The 25,941-nt window shown below is 44.9% G+C and overlaps 1 protein-coding gene across 1 annotated transcript in view; it reads right to left on the reverse strand.

Annotated features, from left to right (window-relative positions):
* musk (muscle, skeletal, receptor tyrosine kinase) overlaps positions 1-25,941 on the reverse strand; it is a 114,753-nt gene that overhangs the window by 23,202 nt on the left and 65,610 nt on the right. The window contains exons 11-15 of the mRNA XM_078396890.1: positions 25,812-25,835; positions 23,554-23,642; positions 21,021-21,184; positions 19,486-19,692; positions 17,263-17,454 (exon numbers count right to left, since the gene is read on the reverse strand). Of these exons, the coding sequence (XP_078253016.1) occupies positions 17,263-17,454; positions 19,486-19,692; positions 21,021-21,184; positions 23,554-23,642; positions 25,812-25,835 (676 nt within the window). The remainder of the gene's footprint in view (positions 1-17,262; positions 17,455-19,485; positions 19,693-21,020; positions 21,185-23,553; positions 23,643-25,811; positions 25,836-25,941) is intronic.

Genomic DNA, 25,941 nt, shown 5'->3' on the forward strand with positions numbered 1-25,941 from the left:
CCTCTGCACTCTTTCCAAAACCTCCACATCCTTCCTGCAATGGGGTGACCAGAACTGCATGCAATACTCCAAATGCGGTCTAATTAAAGTCTTATAAAGCAGCTTTCTGACTCTTACACTCAATTGTTGCAATGTCTTCTCATGCTGGAGAAATTCAGTTTGATTTTAAGTGGACCACTACTGAGAGTCCATCAAATGCTTCCTGCTTGTGCTCCCAAATCTACCTTCAGGAAGGCTGTAACACATGACACTACTTTAATTATAAACTTTACTTAGTTGAAGCTGCATTAAAGATAAAGAGGGCATTTTGATGTTGCATTTTGCAGGGTTGGCTGTTTGTTAAAACAATGGGTCAAAATGAAATTTATGAGAGTTGACTTCAAGCTCAAAGTAACCAGAGCAGGAAGTATTTCCATGGTAACAGGCTCCCTTCCAGTGATATAAAAAGCATTGGCCATGAAATCAAAGTTTTATCTTTTTTTATGCTCAAGGTTTGATGTTTAATCATTTTGGAGCATCTCGCCAAAGTATGTGGCTTTATTGAAGTGAATGAGTGTTGTTGACTGTCAGCCCTGAAAATGTGGCTTGGAGAAATTCTCTGCCTGTTACTTTTATAAGATGACGTTTTGCCCACTCCTCCTGTACAATCCTCGTCCTGCACTTCAGATTCTACTCAGGAGGTCAGCCAGCATGTGTTTCTAATGCCACATCAAAAGAATGCCTCAGACAAACTTTGCCTCCGATTTCCTCCCTGCCTGTGGTGAGATTTGTTACCTCCTCTAGCTTCCACTGTGCACTATGGGGCCAGACCAGGACTGAAACAGTGATTGTAGGTGTGATAATCTGCCCCACCAATCTGTATCACATTGCATCAGATCATTGACTTTAAACTCCTCCTTCCTTCCTAGCAGATGTAGTCTGGAGAATGTTCCAGCTAAGATTTCCTGTTGGCGAGCAGGCAACGTAACAAGTTTTCTCTAAGACGTAGGCTATCGATAAAACAGCTGCTGGTGGGAGATAGGGCTCGGTATTACTGAATGGGACTGACACATCTCCTGAGCCATTTATAGAAGAATAACAGTGACAACCTTAGAACATGTAGAAATGTGACTTGTAAGTAATGTCCTCAAAATAATAGGATGAGGGCAGCCTCATAAGAGAGAGAGTGTGAGAGTGGGAGCAGAGAGGGAGATAAGAGAGAGAGGGGGGGGGGCAGCAGTGGGAGGGAGGGAGGGAGGGAGAGAGGGAGGGAGAGAGAGAGAGAGAGAGAGGAGGGGGAGAGGAGGGGAAGAGAGAAGAGGGGGAGAGAAAGGGGGGGAGAGAGAGAGGGGAGAGAGAGAGAGGGGAGAGAGAGGGGGAGAGAGAGGGGAGAGAGGGAGAGAGAGGGGGAGAGAGGGAGGGGGAGAGAGAGAGAGGGGGAGGGGGAGAGAGAGAGAGGGGAGGGGGAGAGAGAGGGGGGGAGAGAGAGGGGAGGGGGAGAGAGAGGGGGGAGGGAGAGAGAGGGGGAGGGAGAGAGAGGGGGGGAGGGAGAGAGAGGGGGGGAGGGAGAGAGCAGCAGAGGGAGGACAGCAGTGGGATTCCTATTGCTGCTCTGGATTATTTGCTTTGGCATGTATTGATGATGTTTAAGTACAAACATCAATTGTCATTATATGGCGAGTCCGAAACTTGCTAGTTGTAGACGAAGTTTATTGCAGCCGCAATACACGAATACAGAATCAAAACAACAAGTTACAGGACAACCAATATAAACTTACTGTCTTCCTTGAAGACTTCGCCGAACTGGCTAAATCGGGCGCCAAACGCGCACCTGACATCGCTGGCCAATCAGCGATGTCGTTTTCTGGACCAATCCTCATGGTCGCGTTCCCACGTGACCTCGCTGGCCAATCCGAGGGTTCGACGACCTGGACCATTCTCTATGGTCGCTACATGACCCCCCCCAGAACCCGAGGTGCGGAACCTAGCAGGGAGCCGGATTTCGCGACCATAACGAGTACGGAGAGGGACAGCCTGAACCACAGGAGCCGGAGGTTCCGGACTTGGTGGAACAGCCGGAACGGGAGGTTCTGGAGGAACTACCGGAACGGGGGGTCCTGGAGGAACTGCCGAAACGGGGGGTCCTAGGGGAACTGCCGAAACTGGAGGTCCCGGAGGAACTGTCGGAATGGGGGTTTGTGGACTGGACGGAACTAACGGAGGTCGGCCTCTTCTAGGGGTTTGACCGACCAGGACTGGTTGATCTGGGTCCAAATGGGCAGGTTTGAGCCGGGACACCGAGACGAGTTCACTCTTGCCGCCCATGTCTAAGGTGAAAGTAGCCGTTCCCTTACGTAAAACCCGAAACGGCCCTTGATAGACCCTCTGCAACGGGGCGCGATGGGCATCTTTACGCAAAAAAACAAACTCACAGTCCTTCAGGGAAGACGGTTCATGTACCATGGGACACCCATGATGTGAAGTCGGCACTGGAGCCAGGGAGCCCACCCGTTCCCGGAGAGCTGCTAACGCTGATGGGACTGTAGGGAGCAGGGCTGAAGTGTCCGGAAACAGATCCCCAGGTACTCGAAGGGTCGAGCCATATACCAGCTCTGCGGACGACGCACCGAGATCTGGTTTAGGAGCCGCCCGGATGCCCAACAGAACCCAAGGGAGTTGGTCTACCCAGTCTGGGCCTTCAAGCCTTGCACAGAGGGACGCCTTAAGTTGGCGGTGGAACCTTTCTACGAGTCCATTTGCCTGGGGGTGATATGCAGTTGTGGGTTGCAATTTGGACCCGTACAGTTCCGCCAGCGCGGCCCAGAGGGACGAAGTGAACTGTGGTCCTCTGTCAGTTGTAATAACTGCCGGGACCCCGAAACGAGCTACCCAGTGAAGGGCCAAAGTCCTAGCACAAGACGCTGACGAGATATCACACAATGGGAAAGCCTCTGGCCACCGGGTGAACCGATCCACCACCGTGAGGAGGTGGGTGTAGCCCCGGGAGGAAGGCAAAGGCCCGACCAAATCCACGTGGATGTGGAAAAAACGAAAAGCCGGGACTTCGAAATCCTGTACGGGGGGCTGGACGTGGCGCTGGACCTTAGCGGTCTGACAGGGCACGCAGGAACGTGCCCATCCCGCTACCTGCTTCCGCAGGCCATGCCAGACAAACCTCGCTGCCACCAAGGCAGAGGTGGAGCGGATGGACGGGTGTGCCAGCCCATGAATGGCATCGAAAACCCGGCGCTGAAGGGAGGGCGGTACTACCGGCCTGGGGCGAGGAAGAGAAACATCGCATCAGACTTTCGTGCCCTCCGACCCACAAGCTACCTGGGCCAACTTCAATCCCGAAGTGGTGGACTGGTACGTCGAAACGGTATCCGCCAGGAGCTGTGCCTCCGCGAGCTCCTGGGGATCCACTTCGCAGTCCACCGCCGAAATAGGGGGAAAAGCAGGTCTAGACAGGGCGTCAGCAACGGCATTCAGCTTACCCGCGATATGACGGACATCTGTGGTAAATTCTGAGATAGCAGTCAGGTGCCGCTGCTGGCGGGCCGACCATGGGTCAGACAATTTCAAAAAAGCAAATGTTAATGGCTTGTGGTCCGTAAATGCCACAAATGGGCGGCCCTCGAGGAAATACCTGAAATGACGGACAGCTAAATGGAGAGCTAGAAGCTCTCGGTCAAATGCGCTATATTTCAGCTCGGCCGAATTTAGTTGCCGGCTGAAAAACGCTAAAGGCTGCCAACGGCCACCAACCTGCTGCTCCAGAACCCCGCCCACCGCCACGTCCGAGGCGTCAACCGTCAGGGCCGTGGGGGCGGAGGGGCTCGGATGGACCAGCATGGTGGCGTCTGCCAAGGCTGCCTTAGCTGCCGTAAAAGCCGACTCTGCGGCCGGGGACCACAACAACTCTACCGGATTACCTGCAAGGCATTGGAAAAGTGGGCGCAGGACTCGCGCCGCTGCCGGAACGAATCTATGGTAGAAATTAACCATGCCTACGAACTCCTGCAGCCCTTTTACTGTGGTAGGCCTGGGGAAAGCCCGGATAGCCTCCACCTTCTCTGGCAAAGGGACAGCGCCGGCAGAGGTAATTCTGTGACCTAGAAAATCGAGAGCAGGCAGGCCGAATTGACATTTGGAGGGTTGAATAATGAGCCCGTGGTCTTGGAGCCGCTGGAACACGGTCCGCAAATGGGCCTGGTGTTCTTGCACTGAGGGGCTGGCTACCAGGATGTCGTCTAAATAAATAAACACAAAGGGTAAACCCCTGCCCACGCGGTCCATCAGTCGCTGGAAAGCCTGTGCCGCGTTCTTTAAACCGAAAGGCATACGCAACCATTCAAACAACCCGAACGGAGTAATAGTTGCAGTTTTTGGTATGTCCTCCGGTCGCACCGGAATCTGATGGTATCCTCGCACCAAATCGATTTTGGAAAACACCACCGCTCCTTCCAGTCCAGATGAAAAGTCCTGCAGGTGCGGTATGGGGTAGCGATCAGCCGTGGTGACAGCATTGAGACGCCGATAATCGCCACATGGCCTCCACCCCCCAGATGCCTTGGAGACCATGTGTAACGGCGAGGCCCACGGGCTGTCAGACTGACGAACAATTCCCATTTCCTCCATCTTCCTGAACTCCGCCCGTGCCACCACCAGTTTGTCTGGCGGTAGTCTCCTGGCCCGAGCGAAAACGGGAGGGCCCTCAGTGCGGATGTGATGGACTACACCGTGCTTAGCTGAAGGTGCGTCAAAACGTTGGACGAGCAGCTCTGGGAACTCTGCCAGAATCGCAGCATACGAGTCGGGGGCCGCGACGACGGCCTGGACAGTAGGGCTGGGCGAGGAGGCGATTGCCGGAGCGACGTGCTCGTCTTCAGCAGCGGGTCGGAGGTCGTTACCGCGGACATCAGGAACCAGTGAAAAAGCCCAGAGAAAATCTGCGCCCAGGATCGCTTGTTTGACGTCGGCTATGATGAATGGCCATTCGTACGTGCGGAGGCCTAAAGCAAGGGACATCTTCCGTGTGCCGAAAGTGCGAATTGGGCTGCCGTTAACCGCGATGAGGGTGGGACCTGTCTTACCCGATCTGGTTTCGAGGTCGGTCGGCGGCACTATGCTGACGATGGCTCCGGTGTCTACCAAAAATTCTGTGTCCGTGAATCGATCATGGACATAGAGGCGCCGGTTCTGGCCAATCGTAACTGCCCCTATGTACGATCGGCCGAGGCATTTCCCGCGAAGGTACAAGGCAAACGACAGTTGCGGGATTCGTTACCCCATCGTAGGTGATAATAGCACCAGCCGCGCTTGTGCGGATCTTTTTGGCGGCCTTTCGGGGAATTGGCGGGAGACGTGGCGCCATCTTTTCGTCGCTGTGGCGTGGTCACCGATGTCGAGACTTTGTTGATGGAATCACTGGCCTTGTTTTTTCCCGCTATGAGCGCGTCCGCTTTCGCTGCATATGCTTCGGGGTCCTTAAAAGAACAATCCGTAAGCAGCAGTCGGACATCCTCGGGAAGTTTCTCGCGGAATGCCTGTTCAAACATCGGGCAATCCGTATGCTCACCGGCTAGCACCATCATTTCAGCCATGCGGACGGAAGGCAGTTGGTCTCCAAGCTCCGGTAGGTGCAGAAGTTTTGCCGCACCACCATGCTTATTTAACCCGAAGGTTCGCAGTAATGCCTTCTTCATGGTTTCGTATTTGTCTTCCGCAGGTGAAGTTATGATAAACCGCATCATGCGCTTGGTTGTGTCCGGCGATAGAGCGCTGACGAGGTAGAAGTACTTCGTGGAATCGTCCGACACCTTCTTTATGTGGAATTGAGCCTCGGCGTGGATAAACCAAGCTTGCGGTGCGTACATCCAAAATAACGGAAGATGAACGCCTGCCGCGCCTGACTCCGGTGTGCCCTGCTCGGTCATCGTCAACGAGGCGTCGGGTTCCTGCTCAGTTGGTGATCGTCCAGATCACGTTCGGGGTCACCAATATGGCGAGTCCGAAACTTGCTAGTTGTAGACGAAGTTTATTGCAGCCGCAATACACGAATACAGAATCAAAACAACAAGTTACAGGACAACCAATATAAACTTACTGTCTTCCTTGAAGACTTCGCCGAACTGGCTAAATCGGGCGCCAAACGCGCACCTGACATCGCTGGCCAATCAGCGATGTCGTTTTCTGGACCAATCCTCATGGTCGCGTTCCCACGTGACCTCGCTGGCCAATCCGAGGGTTCGACGACCTGGACCATTCTCTATGGTCGCTACAATTAAGGACTTCTTGTTTTGCTTTACTTTCAAATTTCTTGGAAGGTTGGAGATATATTTTGAACTTTGTGATTGCTGGTGATGTACCTCTCCAGCAAAGGGCAGATAATGGAGATTGTGTGGAATCAGTCTGATGTGGAAAGGCTGGTGGAAGCAGACTGAGTGGTGGCCTGCAGCCATGGAGTTGGACACAAGTTGATGTGGAGGTGACATAAAGAGATAAAGGAGCAGGGAAGGAGGACATTTTAAACTTTGTGCATTGTTGGCAACCTCAGCCCTGACACCCCTTGAGAAAGTGAGCTGTCCCCTTGAATCTCCGTGGTCCATGCGCTAAAAGGTTTCCCATGCTGCTATTGGGCACGGAGTTTTAGGATTTCAGCCCAGTGACAATGAAGGAATGGCGATGTATATCCATGTCAGCATGTGTGGTTTGTGACTTGGAGGGTAGCAGGAAAAATGTTCCCCATGTTGGGGGAGTCCAGAACCAGGGGTCAAGGTTTAAGAATAAGGGGTAGGCCATTTAGGACTGAGATGAGGATAAACTTTTTCACCCAGAGAGTTGTAAACCTGTGGAATTCTCTGCCACAGAAGGCAGTGGTGGCCAATTCACTGGATGTTTTCAAGAGAGAGTTAGATTTAGCTCTTCGGGCTAAAGGAATCAAGGGATATGGGGAAAAAGCAGGAAAGGGGTACTGATTTTGGATGATCAGCCATGATCATATTGAATGGCAATGCTGGCTTGAAGGGCCGAATGGCCTACTCCTGCATCTATTTTCTATGTTTCTATGGTAAGCTACAGCCTGTGATATTTCCACGCAGCTGCTGTCCTTAACCCAGGTGATAGGGGGCACAGATTTGAGGCTTGCTCTCAAAGACACCTAGGCAGGTTCTGCAGCGCATATTGTAGATGCCACAGCCGGAAGCCGTGGTGTGTCTGTGGTGGAGGGAATGAATGTTCAATAGTGGGTGGTAGACCACAGACCATCCATGGGTAACAAATGAGTTCTGTTTTACCACGTGTCCTTAAGTCAGAATTTGCCCATAACTAGGAAAAATGTACAAAATCACTGGAAACAGTAACAGTACCTACACAGTTTTGTAATGAACGGTGTTGTTGGGAGCCAATTAACACAAATATTTATTTATTATATTGTCCATGTCTTAATACAATGGCACAGAATCAGGATGTGCCATGCTCATTGGGTGGTTTCAATGGGCTGGAAGTGTCACAAAGTGTTATATTACAGTGTGTAATAGAATAGAGTTACAGAGTCTTACAGTGTGGAAACAGACACTTTGGCTCAACTTGCACACACCGACCAACATACCCCATTTATGCTAGTCCTGCGTTTGACACATATCCCTCTAAACCTATCCTATCCATGTACTTGTCCAATTATTTCTTCAATGTTGCTATAGTCCCTGGCTCAACTACCTCCTCTGGCAACTCATTCCATACACCTACCATCCTTTATGTGAAAAAGTTACCCCTCAGATTCCTATTAAATCTTCCCCCCTTCACCTTAAACCTATATCCACTGGTTCTCAATTCCCGTACTCTGGGCAAGAGACTCTATGCGTCTACCCAATCTATTCCTCTCATGATTTTATACACCTCATGATTTTATACACCTCACAATTTTGCTGGGCAGGGGTATCTCAGAAGATTACCCATTGCACTGTTACCACTATCTGAAATGCATAAATTGATCTTTTAAGCATTGGCATGGAATCCATTGGTGACATGGCAACTGTTGACAAAATACTCCAATATTTCTGGAGTTAGCAGAACCAAAATCCATCTCACATCTCTAGGCATTGCAAGTAGTTTGCGTTGATGCAAAAACGGTGCCAGATTGTAGTCTCATCACATCATCAGACTGGGACTCAAGCCCACAGTCTCTGAGGAGAGCAGGCAGACAGAAGGAATGTACTTGGTAGATGTCATGGTTAAGGACTTCCTGAATATGTAATGGATCACAGAGGTTAGCGATCATCAGGTCAACGATTCTAGTTTCTACACTTAGTTATAAATAATTGATTTGGCAGATGTACTCTCAACTGCTGACAAAAAACTGTCTACAGGGTTATTTCCTACTCAAGTATTGTGGTTTGTAAAATTCAATATCAGCTATTTGATGTACCGTGACCTCCATAATGTTTGGGACAAAGACCCATCATTTATTTATTTGCCTTTGTACTCCACAATTTGAGATTTGTATAGAAAAAAATCACATGTGGTTAAAGTGCACATTGTCAGATTTTAATAAAAGTCATTTTTATACATTTTGGTTTCACCATGTAGAAATTACAGCAGTGTTTATACATAGTCGCCCCATTTCAGGGCACCATAATGTTTGGGACACAGCAATGTCATGTAAATGAAAGTTGTCATGTTTAGCATTTTGTTGCACATCCTTTGCGTGCAATGACTGCTTGAAGTCTGCGATTCATGGACATCACCAGTTGCTGGGTGTCTTCTCAGGTGTTGCTCAGCCAGGCCTGTATTGCAGCCATCTTTAGCTAATGCTTGTTTTGGGGGATAGTCCCTTCAGTTTTCCCTTCAGCATATAAAAGGCATGCTCAATTGGGTTCAGATCAGGTGATTGACTTGGCCACTCAAGAATTGACCATTTTATAGCTTTGAAAAACTCCTTTGTTGCTTTAGCAGTTTGTTTTAGATCATTGTCTTGCTGTAGAATGAACCTCCGGCCAATGAGTTTTGAGGCATTTGTTTGAACTTCAGCAGATAGGACGTGTCTATACACTTCAGAATTCATTATGCTACTACCATCAGCAGTTGTATCATCAATGAAGACAAGTGAGCCAGTACCTTCAGCAGCCATACATGCCCAGGCCATAACACCCCCACCACCGTGTTTCACAGATGAGGTGGTATGCTTTGGATCTTGGACAGTTCCTTCTCTCCTCCACACTTTGCTCTTGCCATCACTCTGATATAAGTTAATCTTCGTCTCATCTGTCCACAAGACCTTTTTCCACATGTGATTTTTTTTCTACTACAAATCTCAAATTGTGGAGTACAGAGGCAAATAAATAAATGATGGGTCTTTGTCCCAAACATTATGGAGGGCACTGTTGCACTTGATGAACATAAATCTCTTATAGCAACACACCACAGGGGTTAGAACCCTGGATCATTATAGAGTCCAAATTTTAATTCAGATTTCTTGGGTATCAGGAACATTGGCTGCCATGTTACAGACAAGCAGGGAGGACAAGGGTGATTATTCTCACATCTGGTCTGTGAAATCAACCTCTATTGAAGTACTGAACAAACATGGGAGTGTTAATTTGGAAAGTGCACCAACAAGATATCAATGGAAAATGAGACTGTAGGACATTGGGAATGGCTAGAGAGCTATTAATAGCTCTGACTTCTGCTACGGAACATGTGATGTTGGTGTTATCTGAGGTTTTTGCCCATCCACTCGATACCTCTTTGTGGCAAGATATCAGATTGTGTCTGATAACAACCCTGGGGGACATTTCCCTTTGGCAAAGTTGCCATATCAATGTAGGTTGATACTGTAATCAATTGGGTACTTTAGTAAGTAGTCAGACAGACTTTTTTTATAAAGATAAGAATATAACCATTATTTTATAACAGCACACTTACAAGAACATGCAACGAGAAAAAATATAAATCCTCCCTTAGACTTGCACTACTCTTATTATGAATTCTCTCTGCCAATTCCCATCATTTTATTGTGTAAGAAGGAACTACAGATGCTGGTTTAAACTGAAGATAGACACAAAAAGCCGGAGCAACTCAGCAGAACAGGCAGCCTCTGGAGAGAAGGAATGGGTGACGTTTCGGGTCGAGACCCTTCTTCAGACCCTATCACCCATTCCTGCTCTCCAATGATGCTGCCTGTCCTGCTGAGTTGCTCCAGCTTTTTGTGTCTATCTTCCATCATTTAATTTTCTATTTGTGCTTTCCTTGTCCCTGCTCATTGCCTCCACATGGGAAACTGAGGACCAGCAAGTGTGCTCACCACCAAGCACTAACTTTCAATAGTTTTTGAATCATAGCTAACGTAAAATTCTCCCTTTTATTTTCAGTCTTTATCTTTCTGTGCTGTGTCTTCCAACATCCTGCTGGCCTAGTGTGATTGTCTGGAGCATTGAAGCATTATCACAGCCAACTCCTCCTACCCCTCCAGTCCAATCATCATCGGAGCTCTCCACCTTCTCCTGCGTATTCCCAGTTTTTTTCCCATTCTCCTCCATCAACTTTATCTTCGTCCAAATTTGTTAACTCACCAAATTTTCTGCCGAAATCACACTGTCTATTTCCTCCTCTAAGATGTTTAATAGGAACCACCTCTCTGATCAAGCATTTTTGTGGCCTGACCTGATTCATGTGAATCAGTACAGGCACATCTACACGAGACCCACCGGCCTGTATTTGGTCCATATTCTTCTAAACCTATCCTGTCCATGTACCTGTATAAATATCTTTTGAATGTTGTGATAGTACGTGCCTCAACTACCTCCTCTGGCAGCTCATTCCCACCTTATACCCACCTTACTCTGTGTGGAACAGGTTGCCCCTCAGGTCCCTATTTCCACCCCTCACCTTCAACCTTTGTCCTCTGGTTCTTGATTCTCCTACTCTGGGTAAAATACTCTGTGCATTTACCCTATCGATTCTACTCATCATCTTATACAACTCTATAAAATCACCCCTGATCCTCCTGCATTCCAAGAATAAAGTGCTAGCCTGCTCAACCTCTCTGGCAACATCTGTCTAAATCTTCTCTGCACCCTTTCCAGTTTAACAACATCTTTCCTATAATAGAGTGACTAAAACTGACCACACTACTCTAAATGTGGCCTCGCCAATGTCTCATACAACTGTAACTTAATCTCTCAACTTCTTTATTCAATACTCTTAGTTGAAGGCCAATGTGCCAAAACATTTCTTGAACACCCCATCTCCCTGTGATGCAACTTTCAAGGAACGTTATACCTGCACCCTACACCCCTCTGCTCTACAACACTCTCTAGAGCCCTGCCATTCACTGTAAAGATCCTGCCCTGGTTTAACTTCCCAAAACACAACACCTTGCACTCTTCTGTATATAACTCCATTAACCATTCCTCAGCCCACCTGCCCAACTGGATCAAGATCCAGCTCCAATTTTAGTTAACCATCTTCACTGTCTATGATGCCACCCACCTTTGTGTCATCTGCAAACTTGCTAATCATGCCTTGTATATTTTCGTCCAAATCGTTGATATAAAGCAAAAATAGCAAAGGGCCCAGCACTGATCCCTGAATCACGCCACTAGTCGCAGGCCTCCAGTCCGAATAACAATCTTCCACCATAATCCTCTGCTTCCTTTCCTGAAGCAGTTGTATCATCAATGAAGACAAGTGAGCCAGTACCTTCAGCAGCCATACATGCCCAGGCCATAACACCCCCAGCACTGTGTTTCACAGATGAGGTGGTATGCTTTGGATCTTGGGCAGTTCCTTCTCTCCTCCACACTTTGCTCTTGCCATCATTCTGATATAAGTTAATCTTCGTCTCATCTGTCCACAAGACCTTTTTTCACATGTGATTTTTTTCTACTACAAATCTCAAATTGTGGAGTACAGAGGCAAATAAATAAATGATGGGTCTTTGTCCCAAACATTATGGAGGGCACTGTTGCACTTGATGAAGATAAATCTCTTATAGCAACACACCACAGGGGTTAGAACCCTGGATCATTATAGAGTCCAAATTTTAATTCAGATTTCTTGGGTATCAGGAACATTGGCTGCCATGTTACAGACAAGCAGGGAGGACAAGGGTGATTATTCTCACCTCTGGTCTGTGAAATCAACCTCTATTGAAGTACTGAACAAACATGGGAGTGTTAATTTGGAAAGTGCACCAACAAGATATCAATGGAAAATGAGACTGTAGGCCTCCAGTCCGAATAACAATCTTGCACCATAATCCTCTGCTTCCTTTCTTGAAGCCCATCTCTATACAGTCGCTAGCTCTCCTTGGATCCCAAATGTTCCGTGAACCCTTACATAAGTCAGATTTTAGGTATGTGAGCACCACCATCCCCATCCCCTGTCCAGAATAACACACTGAGAGTATTAATTGTTTCATCGGCATGCCACTGTATCTGGGGCACTTTCTGTGCGCACGGCCTTCTGGGTAAGCACCGCTGCCAGCTTGTTTGCGATGTAAACTTGAGTGATCATACAGTGTAATGGAAATCAAACTGCCCTGATGGCAGTCGGGACTGAGTACAGAATTGATTTCTTAAGTGCGAGTTTAGGTACGTCGCCTATTGCGTAAGTCAGTGTGTGTCTCTAACAAGTTCTACCTGCTGACATTCCCATGAAACACCCGTATATATATTTTTACTTCATTAAAAATGATGCTAAACATATATTAATGGATTTGCAAATAATGGGAACACATTCCCATCAATCCGCACGAAATATTGAACACTATAGGTCACTGCTTTTGGCAATTCCTCTTGACCCTGTTCAGTTTTTTGGATGCAATTCTGGAATGTTGTTTTACTATGAAAAATAGGTAATGTATCTTATTTAAATCTACGTAGCTTCCACTGCCGTCATGTTGTCTCAGTTCAGTGTTTATCTCTAAGATATCTCACGCAAGTGAATCATGAACTCAGATTTTGAACAAACATTTCTAGTCACAGAGTCATTAAGTGATATGGCAGAGGAACAAGTCCTTTGGGCCACATAGTTAACGCCAATCTTTAACCATTCATTTGCGCTAATACTGCATTAATTCCACACTCTCATTAACCCCCCCCAGCTTCTGCCACTCACCTACAAGTGCTGAGCCGACTGGGTTTTACTGTAAATCTGGAAGTCTGGACTGCTAATCCAGAGTTCAACTCCAACTGCATAAACTGGATAATTCAAATCAATGTCAGTAAGCAAAACTCCGATTAAAATACTAGAATCAGGAACAAAACCATGAAACCGGGGAGTATCATTACAAAATCTGATGTGGTGATATCTATTAGCAAAGGAAACTTGCCAACCTAACTTTACATGATTTCAAATGCACCAATTTGATTACTTTTAGCTGCCCTCTGAAAATACTTATTCAGTCCAAGGAGTAAGCAGAAACATTCTTGCCAGTAGTGTTGACATCCTGTGAATTCTCATTGGAAATAGCTTCAGAAACACACCAAAGCCCAGAGTCCACCAGGACGAAGCAGCTTGCTTAATTGGCACCCTGCCCACCATTCACCATTCTAAACATTCCCTCCTTCCACCTCCGATGGATTGTGGTACATTGTGTAGCATCAGTAAATGCACTACAGCACACTGCTACCATCTTGGCGGATAAGGGCAACAAGTGCATGGACAGAACATGACCAATGAAATCCCCTCTTGATCACATATCAAACTAACTTAAAAATGCTCTCCTTCATCACATCTGGGTCTAAATCCTAGCACTGTGGATAACTTTATCGGAAAGACTGCAGAATTCAAGAAAGTCCCTCAGATCCACCATCTTGAGTACAATTAGGGATGGGCTATATATGCTACAGAGGCCCAGATCCCATGAATGAACAAGAATAGGACAAGTGATCTGTTTGTATTGTTTGGATTCAAATTAAGATTTAACCGTTCAGCAATTAGAATTGGCCTGGAGCTATTTTTGAAACTGAATTCAGGCTGGAACACTCCCCACTATTTTTATTATGGATGTGCATTCATGCACAAGGGGAAACGCATACTGCTACTTGCTTACAAAAACAGGAAGGCTGTGGAATTTTTGTAGATTTATGTGCAAGGTTATCTTATTTTTATGTCAAAACAATGCAACAGAATTTAATACAACATAATTTGAAAAATAAACAGAATCTGCCTTAAAACACAGCAATAAAACTTTTGTTGATTTATGTTGGTTGATAGAAACATAGAAACATAGAAAATAGGTGCAGGAGTAGGCCATTCGGCCCTTCGAGCCTGCACCGCCATTCAATATGATCATGGCTGATCATCCAGCCATGATGAGGTTTTGCTGCAATTAGTTGGTTGATACAGTGATAGCGTAAGTGCAAGAGATAGAGGCCAGTGGTCGTTGACTTAACCTAGGTTAATGCTGCACTGCTGGTGGTGAGAAGGTGCCCTACTTTGAATGAGATGTTAAACCAAGATCATGTCCACCCTCACATTTGGATGGAGAAGATCCCGTCGCTCGATTTTGTAGAAGAGCAGGAGAATTATGCCCAGTATTCTGATCAATATTCACCTTCCAAGCAACACCATCAAAAGCAGATTACAAATCTGTTCTCATATTTCTGTTTGTGGTAGCTTGCTGTGGCTGACATATTACTCATATTAAAGCAGAGACTATGTTTTAAAAGTTACCATGTTAGCTGTGAAGTGCTCTGGAATATTTTGTTTCTACAAAAATGCCACAGATTTTAAAAAAAATGATAATTGAATGCAAGTCTCTCTTGGACCTTTTGGGCAAATGCTCTACATCTGTCTGAAGAAGGGTCCTGACCCAAACGGCCTCCTTCCTGTTTTATAAAGTTCTGTGCATTAAACAGCGGCAATGTCAGAATAGTATAGCCTGGAATGAAGCACGACAATGATAAGGAGAGATTGGGTTCGTTTTCCTCTGAGTGAAGGAGGCCAAGGGGTGCCTTGAGAGAGGTAATATAAAATTATGAGGGAGGTAGATAGGGCAGAAAGTAAAAATCCCAGTCCCATTGTGGGGGTGCCTAAGGCAAATGGGTGTAGATTTAAGTTGAGTGGTACAAGGTTTAGAGCAAATCCGAAACGGAATATATTAACACAGAGGGTGGTTGAAATCTGGCATTTTGCTATTGAGGGTATGCAGCGTAGGTTCACTAGGTTAATTCCCGGAATGGCGGGACTGTCGTATGTTGAAAGACTGGAGCAACTAGGCTTGTATACACTGGAATTTAGAAGGATGAGAGGGGATCTTATTGAAACAGATAAGATTATTAAGGGTTTGGACACGTTAGAGGCAGGAAACACGTTCCCAATGTTGGGGGAGTCCGGAACCAGGGGCCACAGTTTAAGAATAAGGGGAAGGCCATTTAGAATGGAGATGAGGAAAAACGTTTTCACAGAGAGTTGTAAATCTGTGGAATTCTCTGCCTCAGATGGCAATGGAGGCCAATTCTCTGAATGCTTTCAAGAGAGAGCTAGATAGAGCTCTTAAGGATAGCGGAGTCAGGGGGTATGGGGAGAAGGCAGGAACGGGGTACTGATTGAGAATGATCAGCCATGATCACATTGAATGGTGGTGCTGGCTTGAAGGGCCGAACGGCCTCCTCCTGCACCTATTGTCTATTGTCTATAAACAGGTAATGTACTCAGATACCTTAATGATATTTAAGAAGCATCTATACAAGTACTATACAAGTACTTGAATCACCAAGGCACAGAAGGATACAGACCAAATGTGGTAAATGGATTTAACATTGATAGGAATAACAGACGGCATGGATATGCTGGGCCAAATGATTTGTTCCTGTGCTGTACGTCTTCAGAACTACAGTATCTATCAGCCTACTGGAACAGGAACAGTGTGCTCACTCAATAGTTCTTTCTGAACCAAGTAACGTAAGGTATTTAGTCCCATACTGAGGTGATCTCCCCTGAAAGTGCAACTAAGTGAGTCGTTTTTGAACGGTCTTTCTAATAGCGCAGCCATCAGTTTAGTTGATGGTGGAACACAACGATGAATCTCACCTCGGCAACTGGCAGTGACCCTGTAACTGAGCACAGGACATGGTCGTCTGAGCAGATTCCTTTACACTTGACAGAGGCCAGAATGTCTTGGTTTGTAAGGCAAGTTGGCTGACGGGCCCAGTGACTCAACTGGCAAGCAGCCTCGACTAGTGGAACTTTGCCTAAGTGCGTATATCAATTGGATACCACAGCCAGCCAGTGACGTTTACTTCTGCTTTATATGCAAATAGATGTAAGCAGCTGTGTTATAAGGACCAAAGTTCGAATAGTTGGAGACAAACAAGTGGTGATTTTAGTCATAGTCATCCAGCATGGAAACAGGCACAAGGGCCCACCGAGACCACACGGATCATCAAACACCATCAACACCAATCCCATTTTTCCTGACTCGTCCCTATCAACCCCCTCTTCCATCGACACTAGTGATAATTTACAGCAGCCAATTAACCTGCCAGCCAGCATGTCTTTGATACGGGCAGATAGGCGATGGGGTGGTGGAGTGGGGGCGGAAGACATCAGAGTACCTGGAGGAAACCCATGTGGTGATGGGGAGAATATGCAAACTTCAAACAAGCAGACATTGCCAAAAATCCGGATCAAACTTGGGTCTCTGGAGCTGTGAGGTAGCAGCAATAACTGCTGCATTTTGGTGCTGCCCCAAAGGAAATTGTTAAAGAGACTCTACTCTTTCAGGCGGGCATAGAGGGTTGCTGTTTCAAAGAACAGGGGATTTTTTCCTGACATCTTGGTCAACAATTAACACTCACACATCATCACTACAAAGAAAATATCTGGAATTACTAAGTGCTGGTAGGTGGAGCTTGCTGTGTGCAAATTGATTTCAACATTTAGAAACAAGGAACTGCAGATGCTGGTTAGTACACAAAAGGACGCAAAGTGCTGGAATAACTCTGTTGGTCGGGCAATATCTCTGGAGAACATGGATAGGTGACGATTTGGGTTGAGATTCTTCTTCAGATCTACAGAGAAGAGGGGTTTCAACCCAAAACGTCCTATCCATGTACTCCAGAGATTTTGCCAGATCTGCTGTTACTTTGTTACTACTTTGTGTGTTTTTGTGACTTCAACATTTCCTACATTACAACAGTGGCTACATCGCAAGAAGTATTTAGTTGCCTATAAAGTGTCGTGCATTGTGGGACTCACCATGAAAATGCAAGTCCATCTTTCCATTGAAGTTAGGATACTCTGTACTTTCCCCATGCTGAATATTAAAGAACTGCTCACCTCGCCTGGAACACTCTTCCAAAGGCTCCCTCTCCAATATCCCGCACATATTCAATGTTATTCCTTGGATATTCGAGGCTGAGTAGCTTGGCATTAAGAAGAAGAGGCAGGCGCTGGTACATTGGGTTGGGGTGAAGTCTGTCAAGGAGCAGCTCTGAAGGGAGAGCTGCCAGAGTGGGGGTCTCGGTTCCTCTGTAACTGAGAGACAAAAGCATGAATGTACTCAGCACCTCCTGAAGAAAGGAACAAGCAAACATGGGGCATGACGGTAGCCACACATCAATTGAGTCACACCAGTTTGATTTATTGATTCTTTTTTTTCAAAGAAGTAACAAAAAAATAGAATCTCAGAATGATACATTGCAGGGGACATTTCTATCCATTGCACCCGTGGTGAGCCTTTGATAAATTTAGTCTGCTAGTTTCCAAGAGGACTGGCACATTTCTCTTTTTCAATCATTTACCTGAATTCTTGAGGAAAAGTCACTCTATTGACCTTCCCAGAAAGTAAGAACTCACTGCATTAAATTCATTATAGTAAGCTGGATTCCCACTTCAGAACCATTCACTTTGGAAAGTAGTCTTAAATCTGTGCCCTCTGCCCTCTGGATCCTCCAGCCAGTTGAAATATTTTCCTGCCATCTTGCCTTTAAAAATACTGTCATAATTTTGAGCAGCACCATTAAATCTCCTCTTAAGCATCTCCAGTGGAGCAGAACACCCCAATGGTCTGAAGAAGGGTCTCCACCCGAAACGTCACCTATTCCTTTTGTCCAGAGATGCTGTCTGACCCGCTGAGTTACTCCAGCATTTTGTGTCTATCTTCACCAATATCTCTCCTCATCTCGGGGAGTCCCCATCTGAACTGTACAGATGTACAGATGTACAGCACTTTGGTCAACGTGGGTTGTTTTTAAATGTGCTATACAAATAAAATTGACTTGACTTGAACTCTCACGAAGATCTTTATGTTTCTGTCTATGCTTGATATAACTTAAATAATAACAGTAGTAGATCATCTGGCCCTTAAATCCTGTTTCATAATTCATAAAGATCATGGGTGGATTGATTCTTGGCATCAATTCCACTTTCTCATCTATTTCCAAGAACCATGATTTCAGTCTTGGAGTTACGACTCCGCCACAGCTCTTATGGGGTAGAAAACTGCAAAGATTCCTCTTCACTGAGAGCCGTAATTTCTTCTCATCCCACTTGTAAATGGGCATCCCTTCATCCCGAGACGTTGCCACTCATCTTAGATCTCCTCAAAACATCCTTTCGACATTTGTCCTGTCAGACACTCTCAGCAACTTACATCTTTAAATAACAATATCTTTATTTTTCAAAACCTCAGAGAATAGACCCACAACACTCAACCTTTCATCATAAGATGATCCCCTTTCACCCCAGGAATCATATTTCCTTTGTTAAATGACAGGTGAAAATTCTTTGATACTTAAGTTGTTGTCTCTCCAAAATCCTGTATAATTGTAACAAGAATTCCTGACTTCTGAACACCATCTCTCTTGTAATAAAGGCTGACATTTCACTTGCCTTCTTCATTACTTGCTGCACATGCCTGGTACTTTTCCTTGTTTGTTTTATAGAGGCTCAGATCTCTCTGAACACCAGCATTCATTAGTCTCACAACGAACACTCAAATAACAATTTGTCTTTCTCTTCTTCCTGCCACTGTGGATAACCTCACATTTCCCCAGATTTTTCTCCATCTGCATTTTTCCTACTCAACTAATCTGCCCATATTCCATTGCAAATCTTTTGAAACCTCCTCACAAGGCTTTGCATTCATTGTCCATAAACTCTGATTCAATGCTTTCAGTGCCTATATCAATATCATTGATACAAATCACACCAATCCCTGTGGTACCCAACTTATTACGACATGAAAATGATCCGTTTATTCCTCCTCTCTTTTTTTTGTCAATTAACCAATGCTCCACCCATGTTACCCTCAATGTTGTGACCTCTCTCTTGTGTAATAAATTCTTAGGAGGTGTTTTATCAAATACCCTGTCTAACTCTAAACACACTCCGTCTACTAGTTCCCCAGGCAACCCAAATAATACTAATAAAAAATTATATTTCGATTTTCCTTTCATAAAATATTCCAACTAGGGATTTCTGAAGGCTCCCCATAACTTCATGCTAAATGGATTACAAAATCACTTCATGCCCTCATGTCAGGTGGGAAATAAAATTTACCTCTTTCTGGTCTGCCATTCCTTCTGGCGACGATGGCACGTGAGAATTATAATTATCAACAGCACGGAGGCGGCAAGGCTTGAGATTATGGAAATGATGATGGTCATTGAGTAGGTGGCAGAAGCGCTGGGAGTGCTTGCAGTTTCTGTTTTAGGTTTCACTCCTGCTTTTGAGGTAACTGAAAAGGATAATCGGATTAGTACAGTACTTTAAGTACAGTACAAGCGACTTAACATTGTGTATGGTGCTACAGGGGTTAAATTATTGTGCAAATGGTAATGGAGCCTTGCTAATGATCTGGAGACACGAGTCCAAATTCCGTCATGGAAAAAGGAACATATTATGACTTTAAGTGCAGAGGAGGTGGTTATTCAGCCCCTTCGTCTTTAGCACTGTTCAATTAAATTACGGCAGCTTAGTTCCATTTATTCATCCTTACCAAACAAAAACCTATTACTCACTGTAAAGAAATGTTCCAGTTGACTCCCAACCTCAACAATTTTTCAGTGGAAGAGAGTTTTAAGTTTCCACTCCCTTTGTGTGAAAAAAAGTGTCTCTGTTCTTTTACAGTTTCTGCTCTGTGATCAACTGTTAAGGTTCACTCATCATAAAGTTCAACAGACCCTTCAATTGCCACTTGCTCTATTTGATAGAACTGCCTGTCTTTCCCTTTAGCAATTCGCTGATGAATAATGCGTTACCACACATCAGGCAACCTACACCCGATTGCCATAACTTGTTTAACTTTTGCTTTTTGTACTAAATGTAATTAAACAAGTTCCTACTTTATAATCTTAACACTGCATGTTCTCAGATTTAACTTGCATCAATACAGCAGACTTTCCTAAAACAATCAATTCCCATTACAGTCAAAGTCTGAGCCCAGTGTAAGATTTCTTTCCACATGCTTATTTCTGATGATTGATTTGTGAAAGTTTCTCTATGATTCTCCTACTTGCTGGAAGCAATGCAGTGTTTCTTGTGTGGAGGAAGTGAAAATAAACATGCATTCTATATCAACGATAAGGATTTCATCTTCCTAAAGTGCTCGACAGCCTGTGATGTTCTTTTCCTCATATAATATAGGAAATATACAATCTAATTTGCTTTCAGCAAGATTCCACAAACTGCAACGTGACAATGACCAAATAAGCTCTCTTTGTTCATTGAGGACACTAGAAAAAGAACTCATCTGCTCTTCTCCAAAAGAGTCCCATGGGATATTTGTCATCCACCAAAAAGCCTCAGTTGAAAGAGGGTTCCATGGACAATGTAGCGCTCCCTCAGTAAATCACTGAGCTTGGCTCTTTGTGTTCAGGCCACTGGAGTGAGACAAACCCACAAACTTTGGACTCGGGTGATGTGCCCAGATTTCCACATATAGGTTGTGGTAACATGTGTATTATTTCTGACAAATAACGTGTTTTTGGTTTGTGTACTTGGGTTAATTGGATGTTAGCCCAAGTTCTTGGTTGACATTTAGGGTTGTTGAAAGTTGTGGTATAGGTCATGCACAGCCCTCTAGATTGAAATACGTACCATTGATGCATAGGGGCACATTGCAAAATTCCCACCGGATGTCTTGATTCGTGGTATAGCACCAAGGACTTTCACTCTCACCTCCTGGGTTACGGCAGAAGTTGTCCGAATTGGCTAGCTCAGAAAATACCTCTGGCAGACGCCTATGGATATGGGGAATCTGTAACAGGGGAAGAGTGGGGGAAGGAATGAAATTGTTTACTAATTCCAAATGTACAGTCATAGGATCAGGCACAAGGTCTTATCAGGCAAGGATAAACATGTTGATGGAACAACCACGGGAATATTTTTGCTGCAACCACAATCTGAGTTCAATTGACCATTGTATAAATGGCCTTCTCCAATGTGGAGAATAACATGTTGTTTAGTTTACAGAGATACAGTGCTGAAACAGGCCCACCGAGTCTGCACCGACAGCAACCCATGCACATTAACACTACACAGCACACACTAGGGCCAATTTTACATTTATACCAAGCCAATTAACCTACAAACCTGTATGTCTTTGGAGTGTGGGAGGAAATTAAAGAGAGTTGTAAATCTGTAGAATTCCCTGCCTCAGAAGGCAGTGGAGACCAATTCTCTGGGCTTTCAAGAGAGAGTTAGATAGAGCTCTTAGTGATAGCAGAGTCAAGGGGTATGGGGAGAGGACAGGACATGAATTGTGGATGATCATCCAGGATCACATTGAATGGCGGTGCTGGCTCGAAGGGCCAAATGGCCTACTCCGGCACCTATTGTCTATTGTCTATCTCGGAGATAACCCACGCAGTTCACTGGGAGAATGTACAAACTCCGTACAGACAGCACCCGTAGTCAGGATCGAACCCGGGCATCTGGCACAGTAAGGCAGTAGCTCTACCGCTGCGCCACTGTGCCGCGCCACCGCACAATCTCCACTGCTATTCCATGATGGTATTTGTGCTCTGCACGAAACTCTTCCCATCCCTCTTCATTTCTACCCAACAGGAAATCTTCCTCTTCCTTTCACCCTCACATCTTTATCCAGGCTTCCCAATTAAAAATAATAGATTGGTATTTGCTTTATTAACAAGGATGCAATACTTAGCCATGCAATCCACACAAAAGAAAGAATGCAAGGCATGCACAGCATAGATGAAAAAGAACTGGAATTGAAAATCAAAATAGACCGTTTATTCTTCTTCCTTTCTCTACATATTTGTTTCCAGGCTGTTGCAAGGAGATGAGTAGGAGAAAGCCAGCAACCAGAGCAATGTCTTTCAATGAGCCCCCCCCCCCCACCCCCACTCCGCGGCAGGTGGGCTTTAAAGATCTAATAGTTATTCTGAAAGTGGGTCGGGCAGCTCTTTGTTGTGCCCCAACCAACATCTATAGGTTTTAGTCATTTTCGCCTGCTGTTTGGAAGAACCTGTTCTGCACAAATGACTTTACAACATTCCCAAGTTGTAATGGAGACCAACTGTGGAGCACGTTGAGAAGTCGGGAGGGATTATTAGAAACAGTACTTTACGAATAATTTCAAATCTTTCTAAATCTTTCTAACATGCAACATGTAAAATATAAATCCTATGAGTGAGTGAGGAGTAAGTGAAGAGAACATCTCATTTAGATTCTTGTGGGCTCAGACCCATGAGTCGGTACATCTCTTTCCCCAATTGACTGTCAATGTCAATTGGACCTTTTGTTGATTAGATTGGCTGAGTCCAGAAAGCATAACTAAAGATCTATTGATTTTTCCATCACTGGCATCAGAACATGAGACAGGAGCAAGAGGTTTGATGGCTCTTATATACTTCCACGAGAGGGCGAAGATTGGATGCCTGTTTTTTTTCCAACACAACCAAGGAACAAGAGTTTATCATTCTGTTTTTACAGTCTGCAGTAGTGCTACCAAGCATGTTGGGCCTCAACAGTAGCCCACATGGTATTGGCAATAGCAATGTTTATAGAGTAAAGCTAAGCCTGTTTAGATCATTGCAACATACATACCTCCTAGTGTAGCGACCATAGAGAATGGTCCAGGTCGTCGAACCCTCGGATTGGCCAGCGAGGTCACGTGTGAACGCGACCATGGGGATTGGTCCAGGGAGCGACATCGCTGATTGGCCAGCGATGTCATGTGCGCGTTTGGCGCCCGAAATAGCCAGTTCGGCGAAGTCTTCGAAGAAGACAGTAAGTTTTTGATGGTTGTCCTTTACCTTGTTGTTTAACTCTGTATTCGAATATTGCGGCTGCAATAAACTTCCTTTACAACCAACAAGTTTTCGGACTCGCCATACTAGTATATGTTGCAAAACATACTTCGCTAATAAGTAGGATTGTGATTGTGATTGTGATTGGTCAATTATGTCGTCAGACATGAAGTATTGTTGTCATTCTATGGGAAGTGGGGTGATATTGCAGGCAATGGCACAGGAGGTTTCAGCCTAAATGTGTGCATTGAAACTGTAGCTGAATTAAGTACTTAAGCAGGGAAAGTAGTGAGCGGTGATGGACCATGCCAATTGTGTGCATCGATTCCTTGGTGCAATATCTGCAGATACTAACCTGCTCGCTCCACTTCTGGCAGGGAATGCCCGATGTTGTGGTGTTCACCAAACCCTGGTAATACCTCCCATTGCCGCTGTAACACATTCCTGCAGAAATGGGGAAGAAAGTGAAAACATACAGAACTAAGAAGTGCAAGCATCATTTCTGAATTTCGATGTTGGGAACTCTGCCTGGTGCTTTCACCATGTTGAAATTGTTCCCGATTTCAGTGCTGTGACGGGAGTCGGAATCAGGCTTTAACTCTGCAACTAATGAGGCCTGTACACTTGGAACAGTTGCATCTATTGCCATATCTTCACACTGCAGGGGGGTGGGGAAGGGGTTATTGATTAAGCATAGCATTCATCATAACTTCTCCATCACTGTTTAATTTATGAGAAAAAGCAGGAATTCCAGAGAGTTAGCACGGTAGAGTTCTTTAGTATACAATCTGAAGACGTTTATAGTCTGAAGAAGTTTAATTTACAGTCTGAAGAAGGGTTCTGACCCAAAATGTTGCCTATCCAGGCTCTCCAGGGATGCTGCTTGATCGCTGAGTTACTCCAGCATTTTGTGTCTGATTTTGGTATAAACCAGCATCTGCAGTTCCTTATTATCACATTCTTTAGTTTGCAGCTGACTTCAAAAGCATCTTTGTTCCAACAGTTTTAATTTTCAGGCCCGAGGTCATTTTTGGGGATACTTCTTTCTGGTTGTCGTAGTGAATCTAAATTCACACAGAGCTAAAATTAATCACGTGTATAATCTTTCCACAGCGGGCAAGGTTGACGAACTTCCACTAGACATCAGTCCACTTGCTCAGACCTTCACTTGGGTAACCTGATCTAAGTTACACGAGAGCTGAAGATCTGAATCGAACAAACAGAGACAATACAGACTAGGGAGCTGAAGACCGAAAGATTCATAAGTTTGTCAGCACATGTCATAGGAGCAAAATTGAGTCTACTCTGCCATCCAACCATGGCTGATCCATCTTTCCCTTTCAACCCTATTTTCCTGTCTTCTCCCTGTAACCTTTGACACCATTACAAATTGAGAACTTGTCAATCTCCCCTTTAGAAATACCCAAAGACTTGGCCTTCACAGCCGTCAGTGGCAATGAAATTCACAGATTCATCATCCCCTGTCTCTAGAAATTCCTTCTCATCTTCTTTCTAAATGTACGTCCTTTTATTTGGCTGTGCCCTCTGGTCCTGAACTCTCCCACTAGTGGAAACATTGTCTCCACATCCACTCAATCCAGGCCTTTCATGATTTAGTAAGTTTCCTTACCTTAGAGATACAGCATGGAACAGGCCCTTCAGCCCACTGAGCCTGCGCCAGCAATGGGTGACGTTTCGGGTAGGGACCCTTCTTCATTTTATTGCAGCTTTAATGTGGTAAGTTATCATGGGGAGCATCAATTAAAAATCTGATTCTGAGCAAGTCTAAGTTGCAGGGTTTGAAGAGGATTTAAAGGAAGGGAGCCTGAGTCACCTCGGGACAGACCTCCAAAGCCGAGGGCCCCAGATAGGTGAAGGCACGGCCACAGTGGCGGTGCAATTAAACCCCTGAATAGAGTGAGAGTACAGTGAACAGAGTTCAGGGACTGGACTCCATTCACTGGGTTACAGTGCTGGAGAGAATTATAGAGATGGGGGTCATGGGAAAATCCAAAACAAGGATGAGAATTTAAAGCATCAAGACTGGCAAATAATTAACAATACAAAGCAAATTAAGTAACCCATGTTGCCCAAATCCATGTATAAAAGGAAAACAATAATGAACCAGCTAAATTAGACTAAAACCCATGTACACATTACCCTTACAATAATTAGTAATGTAATGATAATTAATGCACACGTTTAACTCTCAGTTTACCTAGGCGAGATATTTGTATTCACAAAATAACAGTAACTCAAACAATATTGTGCTTTAATGTACACAGAATATTCAAGCTACTTCATAGAGGACGTTGAGCAGGAACTGGGACAAGCATAAAAAAAATGGATCTTGAGGTTTTCAAAGGTTTGGTTCAACCTGGCAATACAACGTATTTAATCTGAGTTTAGTGGTCCCCCTACTCAAACTTATAAAGTCAATCCACAAATTATTGGTTATGTAATATAAAAATTGCTTGGAAGGTAAACCAGAAACAGATATAATTGTAAAATGTGTTTTAGCAATTCAAATGTTTTATAGTCCTCCAAAGCACTTGGAATCATGGTTACCAATTACTAGTAAGTTGTAAAATTGAGGACAGTTTATTTACTTACTGGTAATAAGTCCTTTCTTCATGTCTGCAAGAATAAAGGGGAAATAATTAGGAATATTGGAGCATAAGGATAGATCATCAACCACATGAATGTGTTCTGCCATTCAATGAGAATATGGCTGCTCTGTGAC

Source organism: Rhinoraja longicauda, chromosome 3 (genome assembly GCF_053455715.1).
Source record: "Rhinoraja longicauda isolate Sanriku21f chromosome 3, sRhiLon1.1, whole genome shotgun sequence".
Taxonomy (NCBI): Eukaryota; Metazoa; Chordata; class Chondrichthyes; order Rajiformes; family Arhynchobatidae; genus Rhinoraja; species Rhinoraja longicauda.